This window comes from Garra rufa, chromosome 11, assembly GCF_049309525.1.
Source record: "Garra rufa chromosome 11, GarRuf1.0, whole genome shotgun sequence".
Classification (NCBI taxonomy): Eukaryota; Metazoa; Chordata; class Actinopteri; order Cypriniformes; family Cyprinidae; genus Garra; species Garra rufa.
In genome coordinates, this window is record NC_133371.1 from 7946762 (window position 1) to 7964021 (window position 17260).

Below are 17260 nucleotides of genomic sequence, written 5' to 3' on the forward strand. Positions count from 1 at the left end.
CATACACGGGAACCGTAGTTTGCCAAAGTTTGGACAACAGACCTGGTGCATTAAAACATGAGGAGGCCATGTATCTGTGTCTGACCAGATCTGATGCCCTAAATTTTTCACCTAGCCATTGTGCCTATGAGGACCATGAATGTGGTGTGTGTTTGTGTGTGACCCAGGGAAAAAGGAAATTATTTTTGTATTGACTGTTTGGTGCCCGAAGTGATGCAGTATGTCTCTCGTCCCTCATCGGAAGTGGAGTTAGGCTGGTCAGAAAATCCCTCCTCCCTGGGATTGCTTGTCTCAGGGCCACTTTGAAACCTTCCGAGGGTTTTTAGTAGTCTGATAACAAGCTAGAAGTGCCACCTTCCTACAAGTGGATTGCCATTGTTCAGGCTTGGTGCAGGGCCTGGTGAAGTCCTTATGGGGGGCCATCCCCGGGACACTGGGGGTCTGGGGGTAGACCGGATCCACATCGAGGGAGGATATGTTCAATGGCTTCCTTACTGTTGGGCAAAATCTTCAACAGTGTTGCCAAAGACAGACAAACCCTGGAAATAAGGTCATTGAGAAAGCTTCCCACATCACCGTAAAGTTGAGCCATATGTGGTGCTCCTAGACCACTAATGTGGACATCACCCTCCCCAGAGCCTCTGTCATGACAAGCGAATAACCGAAAACTGAATAAAACACCGAATCTGAGGGATGTAAGGTGGAAAATACACACATGGGGCCGCATGAGGAGCCGCTACATGTGGAGCACATGAGGAAACCTCAGTTTCCTGAGTCTCAGAGCTTGCATTTAAGACTCTGGACGAAACTTTTTCTATTTGTAGATTGTAAATTCTAGCGAATGTATTAGGTGTAGCCGAACCTGCAGCTCTACAAATGTCTGTTTGAGAGGCCCCATTTGCCAACGCTGCTGAGGCAGAGACACCCCTGGTAGAGTGGGCTCTCACTCCCAGATGGCAGAGTAGACCTTCACATTCACAATCCAATGGGAGATCCTCTGTTTGGAGACAGCATTCCCCTTCTACTGTCCCCCAAAACAGACAGAGAGCCATTCAGAACGTCTGAAACTCTGTTCAATATAAATACATAGGGGACAGACTGGGCATAACAAAAACAGGTTGGGATCCCTGGGAAGGGATAGCATGCAAGGTCACCACCTGATCTCTGAAGGGAGTGGTAGGTACCTTGGGGACGTATCCAGGCCAGGGTCTCAAGACAATGCGAGTCTGCTGGCCTGAATCGTAGGTACAAATCGTTAACGGAGAGGGCCTGAAGGTCTCCCACTCTTTTAATAGAAGTGAGCACAGTCAGTCTTCATGGAGAGGGCACTAAGACTGACTGACTGAAGTGTGTCAAATAGATAGGGTTTGAAGGACCACAGACAGATCCCAAGAGGGGATGAGGCGCAGCCAGGGTGGATTCAACCACCGGGCACCCTTGAGGAATCTATTAACCAAATCATGCTTGCCCACCGATCTGCCTTGCACCATGTCGTGGTTTGCTGAAATCCCAGCCACATACACCCTTAGTGTTGAAGCAGACAGATGCCTATCCAGGCCTCCTTGGAGGAAGGATAGCACTGACTGGATGCCACATCTCTGTGGGTCCTTGCCTTGGGAAGAACACCAATTTACAAAAATGCACCATTTCAGGTCAAAAAGCCGCCTAGTAGAGGGGTCTCTAGCCTGCATTTAGAGACCTACCACCGTGGCTGGAAGGTCTTTAAAGTCCTCTTGGTCATGTCCAGGGACCATAAATGGAGGTTCCAGAGATCTGGGCATGGATGCCCTTCCCCTGGGAGAGGAGATCTCTCCTCAGATAAATGCGCCAGAGAGGAGTTGATGACAGGAGCACGAGCTCAGAGAACCAGGTCCTGTTGGGCCAAAACAGGGCTACCAACAAGAGCTGTTCCTTGTCCTCCCTGACTTTGCACAGGGTCTGTGCAATGAGGCTCACTTTCGAAGTAAACGACTGAAAGGGAATCATTGCCTTCTTTCATTGGGCCTATGCACCGCAGATATCTGATGAAAACTCCCACGCTGTTAAAGTAACCAGTACTGAATAAGAATAGATTGTACACCATTTATTTCTGCTATTATTGTGTTTTATAAGCATTTGTGTTTTAAAGAAAGGACACATGAAAGACTCACAAAGCAATGATTTAGATTATTAGTTTTATATAATCCTAAAGATAATCAGGACTGTATTGCTTCATTTTACTAGCACAGAATTCACTTGTTTCAATAAAAGCTCAGGGGACATGTTATGAAAAGATTTTAAATGAAAATGGTAATTTGGGAAGAGAGGGAAAATATGTGATTCATAAAGCAGCTCAGAATGGTAGGGCTGTTTGGGGATCTGGCAGTGTGCAGGTGTAGCTTATTACCAAAATAAATCTTGTCAAGGCATAAATGCTCATGCACATATTTTGAAATGGTGAAATTCTTAATTTTATCTCCAGACTGTTGAAAATCATTGCTATTTTATAAGAATACAAATAAAAGTTCATAATTTACAATTTTGTTCTAAACCGTTCTATAGTTTATCTGTGAAACAAACATAAAAAACAGTCAATCTTCTTAGAAAATCTGAAAATAAAGAACTGAACTTCATTTAAACTTATTTTGATACTTCCGGTTTGCCAGACTTGACTAATCATTTCAGCATATTGGCAGGATCTTGATATCACAGAGCAGCTTAAAATAGGCACTGAATATTGTTACTTTTTTATCATGTTTTAGCAAAATGAATAGTTAATACAGTTAAAAGTGTCATCATTTATATACCTTTGCAGACTGAGCCAGAGATTATTGAAGAGACTGACGTTGACCGGCTTGCGGGCCGCCATTATTTCGGCTGCGGTCGACAAATCAAAGGTCAATCTGAGACATCAACGCTGAGCTCTCAGCCCTCCATAGATGAGGTTCGTCAGCAGATGCATCTCCTGCTAGAAGAAGCCTTTAGTCTAGCTTCAGCTGGCCACTCCACCTCCAGCAGACACCGCCCCCATCACTCCCACCATCAGCACGCACCGCTGGGTCCCTATAGTTTGGGTCCAGTCATCCCGTACTCCGAGGTGGTGACCAGTGCTCCGGGAACCACGAGTCAAGGGCAGGGAGGCCTACAGTGGGTGCCAGCCTACAGACCGGATCCTTATCAGTACAGCCTCGCCAAACAGGTACAGTTAGAAATCAGATCTATGCTAAAAACATCTGGGTCAAAACCCATATCACTTGTTATATGTATGTGTATGCTAATATGCACATCTATCAAAAAGGCTTTCAGGTTTACTCAGCTTCCTGAAATGGCTCTTGGGTCTCCTCCACCCCCTGTCCCACCAAGAACAGGCCCTCCTCCGGATTCATCACTGAGACGGTCAGAACATATACACACACTTTACCTTTTTTCTGGCAGTTAACATTGCATGAGTTTATTCAGCACTTACTAAAGGAATATTTTCCCATCATTTCAAACCCAATTGACATTCTGTCTTCCGCGCCACACAAAAGGACATATACAATCCAAACATGTCAAATAATTGTGGATAAAGCTGTCAAGATTCAAGAAATTAAATAGTACCATTAAAGTGTGCTCTATATTCTATAAATCTTCTAACAGATTGTAATTAAGTATAATTATTTTTAATAAAGTTTTCGTGTCTGTTATATATTCACGTTATGTATTCATGCAATTTCTTGTTACTAAATTTAGCACTTTTCCTCAAGGAAAAATATTGTTTGGTGTAAGAGGATTTGGAATATAATATACACACACACACACACACACACACACACACACACACACACACGAACACACACACGAACACGAACACACACACACACACACACACACACACACACACACACACACACACACACACACACACACGAACACACACACACACACACACACACACACGAACACACACACACACACACACACACACACACACACACACACACACACACACACACACACACACACTCACGACATATAAAATGATAATCAGAGGGAAAAAAAATGTACCTAGGTTTTAGCCTAAACTAAGCACAAATGTGACCCTGGAGCACAAAACCAGTCTTCAGTAGCACAGGTATATTTGCAGCAATAGCCAACAATACATTGTATGGGTCAAAATGATACATTTTTCTTTTATGCCAAAAATCATTAGGATATTAAGTAAAGATCATGATCCATGAAGATATTTTATAAATTGTCTACTGTAACTATATCAAAACTTAAATTTTGATTAGTAATATGCTAAGAGCTTCATTTGGACAACTGAACAAGGCGATTTTCTCAACTTTTTTTTACTTAATTTAATCACCCTCTGATTCCAGATTTTCAAAGAGTTGTATCTCAGCCAAATATTGTCCCATCCTAACAAACCTGATGTGACAAATGCAATTTGGTGCATTTGCTGATATTTGTATTGCCAAAAAGTAAGTTGAAATTCTTACAGCTTGTGATGTAACACAATGAAATCTTTGCAACAGTATAGCTGACACTTACATACAATTATATAAATATAATTTTGTCACTCTATATCTCCAATGATGTGTCTTAGTAAGAGATTTAAATGCTTAGTTTATGACCAAAGCTCTGTCATTCTTGTTGTTGGGGATTGTATGGGAATTTATTATATATTTGGATAATTAAGTAAACCAGAGTTACTTAATTCTAGTAAGTGGTCATCTTGAAATGTTAATATCAGTATTAAAGTTATTTGTATGCTTACTTTTAAAATCAGTAAAGACTTTTAATCAGATGATAGAAGACAGACAGTAGATTGTGTACAACAGATTTTTCAAGGTTTATCATTTTGAAATATCACGGCCCTAAAAATCTGTATATCAAATATGTTACAGTGGGCTTTATAGGGTTTATTTTACTTATTTTCCTTTTTGGAGTCTGACCGCATCACTAGCCATTCAGTTCCGCTGTAAGAAACAGAACAGCCAGGAGTCAGGACATAACACCTTGAGAAAGTCATGTGGGTTTGGAACAACACGAGGATGAGTAAATAATAAATTATTATTGGGTGATCTATTCTGGTAACAAAATCAGAGCCCAGGAATAGTCAAGGAAAATGTCCAGGTTTATTTGATTTGACAGGTTTGGTGCTGTGGCATGCTACTTCTTCATTTGTAAAGGCAGCAGACTGACTTTGCTAGTAAAGCAATACTGTCACCTGCTGGTGAAACAATGTTAATGCATGTAAACAATTGTTGCCATGTTCTTCAGGTCATCTTCAGATCTGGGTCCGAAGGGTCATTGCTCGGAGTCGTCAGTGAGTCAGCATGACAGCGCTCCCTACAAACCAAAGGGCAGAGCGCCGCTCCCACCGCTCACTACTGAGCCTATTCCCAACCACTCAGGTTAGCATTTATCACATGCTTTATTAGGACACTTCCTGTGTCTCTGTAAACTGAAAGGCCTACGAAAAGATACTGAACAGTGTTTTATGAAATTCAGAAATTGCCTGTAGTTTTGTGTGAGGGGTAGGTTTAGGGAAATAGAAAACAGTTTGTACAGTAGAAAATCATTACGCCTATGGAGAGTACAAGTAAACCACATATGTAAGTAGTGTTTGTGTGTAAACTTTTACAGGTTTTTTTTTACATTCGTTAAGACACATTTCTTAATACTAACAGTAGGTCATTTTTCAAAACTCTTCACCCAGTGAGCACAGCATCAGTCTATGTGGGTTAACTGTGCATCATTTATCATCGCTTTGACACAAAATGCATTCATTGATAACATCTTTCAAATTACATGAATTCTTTTATCACTTCCACACAAACACCACCAGAACTTTATTTATTATACAAGCCAATTTACACACCGTTTTCAATACTGTTAAACTTGAGTTCAAAACCTAGCACACTACAAAAATGAATAAGACACATTTGCAACATCATGTGCCATGCAGAAAAATAATTTGGATGTTAAAAATCTATCAAAGCAGGTGCATGTAGCTGAACACCTTTGGAAGTGTTAGTCTTTTATTGTCATTACCGTTTATACAAAAGGGAAAAACAAAGGAATAATTGTGCACTGTAGTGCAAACATTGAGCATGAAACACGTACTGCAGTGAATTATAAACAGTACAGTATCCTTTGTGTCTTGTAACATTTTCAAAAGAAATCATTGTATAATGCCACCTGTTAGTGTTTTTTAGCTTGTTGTTGTGTTGAGTGATAAAGTGTGTTTGTTTGTTGAAACCTATTGTAGTGTATATAAGAATGACTTCAGTAGTTTCAGTGCATTCTGAATGTGAAATGAACTGCTGTGTCAGGTTGAAAGATGGTTAGGAGAACTGTGTCAAGGGTTTTGTAAAAGTGACTATAGTATTGAGAAATGTGTTTTAGCGATTGTATATAAAAAAAAAAAATTGTGAACCTTGTTGAGGAGAGATAGGCTGCTATTTTTTAAAATGATCTGAAGATGCAACAGATAAAAACATATCTGATATTTATACCTGAAAGAAGGACTTGAGATTTTTTGGGCAGCCTATTTTGCAATAACAAGTTTTTTTTATATTGATTAATCTATCGACTAATTTCTAGATTATTCTAAACAACTAATTTCCCACAACAACAACAAAAAATTAAGAACATTTTATTTTTAATAAAATCAATTAATTGGAGATGCTTTTGATTATTAAAATGTAATGAAACCATTAAAATGGAATCAAGGAAAGTAATGAAAAAAAAATTGGTAAAAAATAAAACTGAAAAAAATTAACTAGACATACTTTTTGATTTTAAAAATAATAACTTAACCATTAAAACATAATATAGAAAAAATCTAATGGAAATAAAATGGATTTTATTGGGTACTTTATTAATTTTAATATAAAAATTTAATATAAAAATATACACACAGCTCTATCTTTCATTCAAACCAGACGATCCATCGGTAGCGGCACGGATCTCAGGTTGTCTGGTGGATATCTCTGCATGGATGAAGGAACACCATCTACAGCTCAATCTAGCAAAGACTGAACTCCTCATCTTTCCTGCCACTCCATCTTTACAACATGACTTCTCCATCCAGTTAGGTTCATCAACAATTACCCCATCGACTTCAGCCAGAAATCTGGGTGTAATCTTTGACAACCAATTGACTTTTAAAGACCACATAGCTAAGACTGCTCAATCTTGCAGGTTTGCATTGCACAACATCAGAAAGATCAGGCCCTTCCTAACAGAGCATGCTGCACAACTCCTCGTCCAGGCCCTGGTCATTTCCAGGCTGGACTATTGCAATGCTCTTTTAGCTGGTCTTCCAGCATGTACAATCAAGCCTCTACAAATGATTCAGAATGCAGCAGCACGACTGGTCTTCAATGAGCCCAAGAAGGCCCATGTCACACCTCTCTTCATATCCCTGCACTGGCTACCGGTTACAGCACGCATCAAATTCAAGACACTGATGCTGGCCTATAGGACAGCCACCGGATCATCACCTGCCTACCTCCATTCACTACTACGCATCTACACTGCCTCCAGAAGACTGAGATCCTCTAGTGAAAGACGCCTTATTGTACCACCACAGAGAGGCACGAAATCACTTTCCAGAACATTCTCCTTCAACGACCCTGTCTGGTGGAATGATCTTCCCACCCCCATCCGGAATGCAGATCCTTAACAGCTTAAAACCCATCTTTTTCTACACTATTTGACTCAATAATATATAAAAAAAAAAAAAAAAAATTCCCTAACCCTAACCCTTTCTTGATCTTCCCTTTCTAGCCTCTACTCATCTAAAAACACCTAATATATGGTATTTTTGAGCACTTCCTATGTCGATCTGCCTCCTTAGGATGAATCATTTGTTGTTTCCCAATTTGTAAGTCGCTTTGGATAAAAGCGTCGGCTAAATGAATAAATGTAAATGTAAATATATAGATGTATATAGATGTAAGTGAACAATAGCCTTTAAAATTACTTAAAATACATATAGAATAGCAATGAGTTGATAATAGTAATAATTAGATCAAATAAAAAAAAAATCAAAAGCAAGAAATCATATGGGTTTATTGCACACAACTGTTGAAATGCATAATGTATTCTAAACAATAGAGCTAATGTACATTAATCATTATTCAAATATTTTTTTAAAGAGAATAGTTGATTAGAAATGACGAATCGCGACAGCCTGCAACATGTTAGAGTTGTGTCTGTGAGTATGACAGGAAAGCACCTCGCATTTTCTTAAGAATATGTAAAAATCTTATTAAGGTTGTGTGATGTTCACTAAAAAAAAAAAAGTGTTTGTACATTGGTTTGTTTAGGCCCATTGTGGACATATAACCATCTTCATATTCTGTGCGGTGGTCAGTTCGCACCATTGACGAAAATTAGATGTTTGATTATGTCTGCCATTTTTACTTTTGTAAGGGCATGTGTTTAATAAATTAATTTAGAATAATGAGCTACTGTAGGCTGTTACCAATCAAACCAGTGTTGACAAAATACTATTTTATGTTGCAAAATCCATGCTAATTCATTCAGGTATGAAACACCACTGTATTGAATTTCCGATGCATTCAAACTGCATTCTCCTGGGTAAAAACCACACTCTCTCCGCTGTGCTTTTGCTTGTTTTGTTTGCAAAGTGAGTGACATTCAGTAATGTCAGTTATTATCTTAGACCTCTACCAAACTCATTCGTGTTTGTCCCGCAGGAAACCCCATGACGGCAGTGTACGCCATCCCAGCGGCTCGTCCGGGATACACGGGATATTTCATCTCCACGCCACCCTCCTCCTACCACAGCCCCTCCTGGATGTCTTACCCCCCTGAACCCGAGGACGTGCCTCCTCAGTGGGCCGAATCTGTAAGGATGCCGTTACCACGCAGTCCATTATCATGTGTCCAATTCTGCTTCGCAAACGGGGTTGCATCCCGAGATGTTACAGTGCATGCACCATTAATACAGTTAAACCTTGTGGACTGCAACCAGGGGAAGCAGAACTGGTCTGTCACATGTGCCTCTATACACTCTTGTGAATTTAGGGGGCATTCTGTCACATCATGTGACCTGACTCGTCTTTTTGGATTGTCCTTCTTATCCCTGTTTGTGTGCCTGCATTCACACGGTGTCTTTTTGCAGAACCAGTGTCATTTAGAAACCATTTGCTGAACTGAATTTATCGCTGACGTTGAGTGGAAACAACAGATTCCCAGGGTAGATGAGCACATTTCTTTAAATGAACACTTTTCTTTTTCTTTTTCTTTCCTCTGTCACAAGCTGGGTTGTGTGCCATTCAGAATCAGAAACTCCAGGCTTTGAATTAAGGTAGAAAACCAGATGCAAACTTTAAGTGGAAATTTAAAAATTGAATTCATATAGCGATGTTGATATTCTGATATTGCTTTTATACTACGATTTATACTACAAACCATAAGAACTTATGAATTAAATTGTGACCCTGGACCACAAAACCAGTCTTAAGTCGCTGGGGTATATTTGTAGCAATAGCCAAAAATACATTGTATGGGTCAAAATTATTGATTTTTCTTTTATGCCAAAAATCATTAGGAAATTAAGTAAAGATCATGTTCCATGAACATTTTTTGTAAAATTCCTACTATAAATATATCAAAATGTAATTTTTGATTAGTAATATGCATTGTTAAGAACTTAATTTGAAGAACTTTAAAGGTGATTTTCTCAGCATTTTGATTTTTTTGCACCCTCAGATTCCAGATTTTCAAATAGATGTATCTCGGCCAAATATTGTCCTATCCTAACAAACCATACATCAATAGAAAGCTTATTTATTGAGCTTTCAGATGATGTATATATCTCAGTTTTGTAAAATTTGACCTTATGACTGGTTTTGTGGTCCAGGGTCACAATTGTTCACAACGCTTTTTTCTTCTTTTTTTATTGTAGAAAGCTTTGGTAAAACATTTTAAGGTGTCCATAATACATAGCAATTACCTACTTAAGTACTGAGTAGTAGCCATTGTACTTTCATAGTAAGTACATTTTGTTTCATGTAACTAAGTTATGGAACAGCCTGTACTTAGAGTTTGTAATCATGTAGATGTAACAGTCAGCTATTGTTACACATATGTAACATACATATGAGTCTACTTATGTAACCAAAAGATTGTAACATGTGTTGCAGACTTTATACAAAGTAATTAAAAAAGTACACAGACATAAAGTGTATCAAGATTGTATTTAAGTGTACAAGTATCTGTGTAACAGTAGCTGGCTATTACATCTACATTATTACAAACTGTAAGTACAGGCAGTTCCATAACTTAGTCACATGGTAAGTACATCAAATAAGTAATTACACTTTATTTTAAGGTGTCCATAATACAGTGTTACCAAAATGTTTTTATAACCTAGCAAGTAAATCTGCCACATAGTGACACCCAAGTAACACATCTAACTTTAAATTGAAAAATAGAACATTTTTGAGGCAAGGTGCTTGCTAATTAAACACAGGGGTCATCAGATAAGAATTAAGTGTTTATGAGTATTTATATTTATATCTACATATTTGCAAATCAATAATATCTCAGGAATATTTGGAAACAAAAATTGTTAGGACACACTTCTTGTTTCTTTTTCCTTAGTGTGCAATTATTCTATTTAATTTTTGTTAAGTGTCTATTTTATTCTTATAAATGAATCTGAAAACAGATTAATGGACAGTTTGCTCTGCCTCATGGCAAAATTAAAATTGGTTTAATGTCAAGTATTTTGACAGCTTTGCTTTTACTTCAAAGAAAAAAAAAAGTCTAATGACTTGTATGGAAAATGCATTCTACATATCAGGGAATCAATAGGCATAATTAGTCAACATTAAAGTTCAAATTTAATTCATTATACTTTGCTGTAATAAGTTGGATTAACATGTTGGTCTAGTGCAGGGTTCCTCAAATCTTACCCTGGAGGTCCAATGCGCTGCAGAGTTTAGCTCCAACCCTGATGAAACTCACCTACCTGTGATTCTCTAATGATCCTGAAGACCTTGATTAGCATGCTCAGGTGCGTTTGATTAGGGTTAGAGCTAAACTCTGCAGTGCATTGGACCTCCAGGGTAAGATTTGAGGATCCCTGGTCTAGTGAGTGCCTTAAGGAACTTTAAATTGCAACTGAGTAAACTCATCTTCTTTTGACCAACTCCATTTGAATTAACACACGAGTTAAAAAGGAGTCTGTTCTAAATTCTGAATGATGCTCAACCCTGGTGACAAGGTCACCCTTGTTCAGATTGTTTATGAGTTCACAATTCATAATTTAATGAAAATGATCAAATCACACAATTCAAACTTGTTTGAATGGAGTTTCACTAATATTACTTTTAAGTAGATCTTTTGTTTTCCTTATCGTGAGTGTCGTCCTTGTGAATTTGTCTATTGGTTCCCTTTTTTAAGTGTAGACTTTGGTCAACTGCAGCACAGATCAAGACTCACTAAAAATAACAATTGACCCTAGCGGACCGCTTTTGGCACAGGCCTTGCTGAACGCTGCCTCTGGATGTTTTCTCTTTCAGATGGCCTTACCGGGCTACGCGGAGGCCTTTCCTCACCCTCATTATCCTCAGGGCAGCCCTCTCCTGTGGCATCAGCGGCAGGTGGCTCAATGCGGTCCAGACCGTCCCTCTTCCTCTACCGCAGCGTCCCAGCAGAGTCTAGCGGAGCCCAGAGACCCCATCAGCCCCGACACCCCCCTCAACAGCCTTTCCACTTCAGCCCTGGTTAAAGCCATCCGTGATGAAGTGGCCAAACTGGCCAAGAAGCAAGCAGACATGTTTGAGTTCCAGGTGTAGAACTTTCTGGTGGATTGGTGGACCAGCTGCACAGACACTGAACAGACTTCTGATTTCACTGGATACTTTTTTCTTTCTTTCAATGGAACGCCTGTCTGCTTTTAATACAGTTTTTGTGCGGTTCTTTTAGCCATTGTACTATAACATTAACATGTGATTAAAGGTTTCATTTATTGTAGTATAACATTAATATGCATTTATCGGGACAATATGGAAATCAACAGTTTTCCCATTTTAGCGGTGTTGTGTTTTTTGAAACCTGGTATGGTATTTAAAGGGATAGTCCACCTGAAAATTGATGAAGCATAAATTAAAATATTTCAAAAACTATCTCATCATTTTTGTCCAACTATTGGAAGTCTGTTAAACCAAGAATAGGCAAGCTTTAGAAAAGTCCATAAAGACATGGCAAAAGAAACCCAAATAAACTGAGCAGTTGAATCCAAGTTTTCTGAAGAGACACGATCACTTTATGTGATAAACAGATTGAATTTAGACTTTTGTTAACTTATACACATTTATCAACGCACATTCATGCACAAGCACATTTAAGACTCCGCAAGAACCGCTGAAGTTACCCACGAGTCGAGCGAGTACGTTTGACAAAAATGATGAGAGAATATTAATATCTTTATTTGAGTTCCAAAGACAAACAGAAGTCCTGGGTTTGGATAAATGTGAAGGTACACCAGCACAACCAGTTGCAGTGTGAAGAACAAAACGTTTCCAAAGTTCGAGAAGGAAAATGTTATCTCAGTTGGGTGCAATTCCTATCAACGTCAACAATCTTGACTACTTATTTGTTAACTGAAGGTTATGCTATGTATTGGGCACTTCCCATGCAGACTTGTTTATGAGGACATTAGTCATGGTGAACTAGAACTATTCCTTTTGAGCAGTTTGTGCATCTGTGCTGACTCAGAAACCCCTGCGGCAGCCCTGCTCTCACTGTCTTGTTTTTTATTCATGTAAAATTAAATGTCATCTACCTTGTCTAAGGCCTATGGAAGCAATCTTTTTTAACTTTAAGGAGCTTAATTAATTTGCATTATCAACAGATGAAATGTGTTATGCGTTAATAACTTGCGATATAACAGTATACCCTGTGAAATTGTTCTGTTGAAGGTGCTAGGTGTACTGCAGCATCATTGGTGGAGTCAAATATAAAAGAGCTTTATAATCACGCGAATGAGTCATCACATGATTTTTTTTTATTTTTGGAAGTAAACCCATCTGTTTTATATCTATATGTCGACAAAATCGGTTTACTTTAAGATCTGTTTACTTAAAAACTTTTATCAGTTGGAGTCAAATATGCATCAATCAAGAGTGAACTCTGACAAGCACTTTACTCAAGATTTTTCTGCAGACATGTTTGAAAAAAATATCCAGATGTTTGATAATAATAACTGTAAGATCTCAAAAATGATTCAGTATTTCCATCACCAACTTGGTCCACTTCATCTTCCCTAATAATAATGTTAACTCTAGCAAGTAACTATTCATTAGCTTGAGCATGCGGTGTGTCATGGAGTGGCTTATGAACACAGGAGTGTTGATGGTTTTTGTGATTTTAATGTATGCAACTTGAGTTTTATAGAGTTTGCTCTGAAGGGGCAACAGTACTGCATTATATTTTTAACCTATAATCCCTACATTCTCTTCCAAACTTTTCTTCAACTAGCAACATTTACATGTTTAAAATGTGGCCCATTTTGTTACATACAAAAATGTAAAAACGTAATGTCTTTTCACATAAATTGTTTGTTTGTTTTTGGAGGCAGCTTCTTAATATACAGTTTACTTACATGACAAACACAATGTTGAAAATACTATAAAGCGTGAAAATGAACTTTGAAAGATGGCAATAGTCAGTTGCAAGTAGTTATATTCCTGTTTTGTTTTTTTGCATACGTTTCAATTTGTTGATATAATTACTATAAAATCAATATATTGATTTTACTTCCCACATATCTAATAAAACACCATCAAGAAGTGTGTTTGAGCCATTTTTGATGAGACACTTTGCAATAAAAGACAACCGAATGAACAAGTTTGTTGTTTATTGAACTTTTTCCTTTTTTTGGCTTCGGAAAAAACAAACAACCGTACTTTTGTTATATATGGCATCAACTAAGATTGTTTGTTTGTTAAGGTGTGGTGGTTGGTTACAAAGCTCAGATTGAAATGTCAGACAAAAGTGGCCCAATAATATATTTTACAGTATATTCAACAAGTCTAACTTCATGATTAGCTTTGTGCTGTCTTATACTGAATCTCCTAAACTCAAACCAAAATGGTTTCTGTCTTCATTTCCTTTGTTTCTTTCATCTTCACTTTTGTACTGCAGCTTATAAGCAAGTTCCCATCTCTCAAAACTTTTTGTGGGAGTAGAGGCAGAGTTTTTATCTGCTAAACAAAATGTACCACTTAAACAGTTCTGCTTTTGGATCCTCATCTTCTCTCCCCTCACTTTCCGTTCTTTGTCCAGTCATCTTGGAAGATTTTGTTGGTTCATTGCTACTCAGTAAAGCAGCAAAGAGTATTTCTGGATTCATCAGGCCAATATTCCCTCAATCCACTCCTCAATCATCTCGCAGTTACCAATTCCACAGTTTGTTGTCCAGTATCCAAAATCAGTTACTTTGATCAAATAGATGCCTCTTTCTATGCAAATGTGAAACATTCTCAAAGCCTTAACATTTCACTTTTTCACTGTCAAAACTGACGTGCTGCACTGGAAGTTTTGCTCAGCTTCTGAAGCTTCAGAGGAACTAAACAGGCTCAAGGAACTAGCGTTATAAAGAGGAACTGATTAAATTCTGCATTTAGCTGTCACTGAGCTGTGTTCTCAGATCAGACATAAGAACACTTCAACAGACAGTCAGGACTACCGGAAGGATAATAAGTGCACTCCTGCCCTTCTTCCAGGATCTCAGGGTGAGGGAAAAGGGCAGGAAAATCATCACTGACCCCTATACCTAGAATGTAATCTCTCTGCTGCCCTCTGCCAATAAAGATTACATTACGTAAAGTAGTACATTATGCAAGTATATAATTAAAATACAGTTGTTATTGCATTACATCTTGTATCTCTTTGTGTGTAAGCATGATTGGCTATTTAACTTTCCTGTAGATAGTCCTGTATAATAATTATTACAGTTGTTTTCTTATTTTCTACATCCTATATTATAGCTTTATAGGAACACTCCACTTTTTTTGGAAATAGGCTCATTCTCCAACTCGAGTTAATAAGTTGAGTTTTACCGTTTTGAAATCCATTCAGCCGTTCTCCTGTTCTGGCAATATCACTTTTAGCATAGATCATTGAATCCTATTAGACCAATAGCATCACGTTCAAAAATGTCCAACGAGTTTCCATATTTGTCCTATTTTAAACTCGACTCTTCTGTAGTTATATCGTGTACTAAGACCGGTGGAAAATGTAAAGCTGTGATTTTCTAGCCCGATAAGCTTAGGAACTACTCTCCCATTCCGGCGTAATAGTCAAGGAAGTTTGCTGCCGTAATATGACCGAAGCAGCTGCAGTAATATCACGCAGAGTCAAGTTTAAAATAGGACAAATATCGAAATTCATTGGTCATTTTTGAATGTAATGCTATTGGTCTCATAGGATTCAATGATCTATGCTAAGCTATGCTAAAAGTGATATCGCCAGAACAGGAGAACGACTGAATGGATTTCAAAACGGTAAAACTCAACTTATTAACTCGAGTTGGAGAATGAGCCCATTTCCAAAAAAAAGTGGAGTGTTCCTTTAATATTATATATTGTACTAAGCTACAAAGGTACAAAACATGTTACCTGTTTCTGACACAGAAAAGTTAGTTCATGCATTCATGACATCTAGACTGGACTATTGTAATGCACTACTAGGTGGCTGTCCTGCATCTTCAGTTAACAAGCTACAGGTGTCCAAAATGCAGCTGCTAGAGTCCTTACCAGATCAAGAAAATATGATCATGTTACCCCAATTTCACAGTCTCTGCATTGGCTACCTATTAGGCAGGCCCTTAAATTGTTACTCCAAAATGAAAATTGTGTCATTAATCATACACCTCCATGCTGTTCTCAACCCGTAAAAGCTTCGTTAGTTTTTGGAACACAATTGAAGATATTTTGGATGAAAACCGGGAGGCTTGTAACTGCCAAGTAAATAACACTGTCAAGACCCAGAAAAGTATGAAAGACATAATCAAAATAGTCCAGATTTCAATGTTCATGAGGAGTCCATGACCCATGTGTACAGATGAGCGCTCTTCAGATCACACACACAACGCCTTCCGAATTCTGTCTGTACACTGGCTTCTATGTTAGCCGGTCACGGCGTTGGTGATCTGAGGCACGCTCGTCTGTACGCTACATGCGCCCTGGTCTGCTTGTGAACTCATGAACGCGATTGCAGGAAGTGTCACGGAGGAGAAGAAAAAGTTGAATAAAGTTGATATATTTTTTTTTTTTGCACAAAGAAAGTGTTCTCGTATTTTCATAAAATTCCAGTTGAACTATTTTGACGACATCTTTCATACTTTTCTGGGTCTTGACAGTGTTATTTACTTGGCAGTCAATGGGATATATCTCAAACTGTGTTCCAAAGATGAGCAAAGCTTTTAGGGGTTTGGAACGACATGGAGGTCAGTGATTAAATGACAACATTTTCATTTTTTGGGGTGGAGTAACCCTTTAATGGTTTAGCTCCTGCATACCTAACTAGTCTCCTACCACGCTACAATCCATCACGCTTCCTTTAGTAGTACCTAGGATAGCAAAGTCCACTAAAGGAGGGAGAGCCTTTTTTACATTTGGCTCCCAAACTCTGGAATAGCCTTCCTGATAACGTTCGGGGTTCAGACACACTCTCTATGTTTAAGCATAGATTAAAGACTCATCTCTTTAGCCAAGCATTCACATAATGCAACTCATAACCTTGTACTTCAGTTACATCTGATCAAATGCACATTGTTATTCTTAGCTTGGGTTGAACACACCATTTTTACTTGGTTGGAACAGCAGCTACGCTAATTATTTCTCAATTTGTTTCTGCCACGGGATTGACATCCTGTGGTAACTAGGAATAACACAAGCTTCAGTCTGGATTCAGAATACCTGAGAAGAGATGATGCCAACCCCTCAGAGGACCTCTGATGATGCCAGCCTTGAAACAACATACAGCACTACCAAACTGTGCTAGAAGTTTGATTGCAACACATAATCATTACTGTTAATAGTGTTAACAATAATATTACTGTATTTCTGATAAAATATTCATAACGTGCCTGATTTAGTTTTTAAACCAGCTGTGCAATTTTAATTTTTTCACTTTCTAAGAAATGGGAGTTTTATTCACCAGGGAAAGGAGTGATGATAACAATATCTCAAGTCTTCTGCACTTTTTTGTTATTAGTTACCATCAAATGCATTTGCCTGTGCTTCCA

At 38.3% G+C, this 17260-nt stretch overlaps 1 protein-coding gene across 3 annotated transcripts in view; it reads left to right on the forward strand.

Annotated features, from left to right (window-relative positions):
• The window catches only part of kiaa1549lb (KIAA1549-like b), a 68815-nt gene extending 54971 nt beyond the window's left edge, over nucleotides 1–13844 (forward strand). For 2 of the 3 annotated variants that reach the window (XM_073850963.1, XM_073850964.1), the window contains exons 18-22: nucleotides 2795–3178; nucleotides 3278–3375; nucleotides 5245–5378; nucleotides 8694–8845; nucleotides 11529–13844. In XM_073850963.1, the coding sequence (XP_073707064.1) occupies nucleotides 2795–3178; nucleotides 3278–3375; nucleotides 5245–5378; nucleotides 8694–8845; nucleotides 11529–11804 (1044 nt within the window). In that variant the 3' untranslated portion in view covers nucleotides 11805–13844. Of the gene's footprint in view, nucleotides 1–2794; nucleotides 3179–3277; nucleotides 3376–5244; nucleotides 5379–8693; nucleotides 8846–9121; nucleotides 9197–11528 lie in introns of all 3 variants that reach the window. The other variant, XM_073850965.1, reaches the window with a different exon arrangement.
• The last annotated feature ends 3416 nt before the right edge of the window (nucleotides 13845–17260 follow it).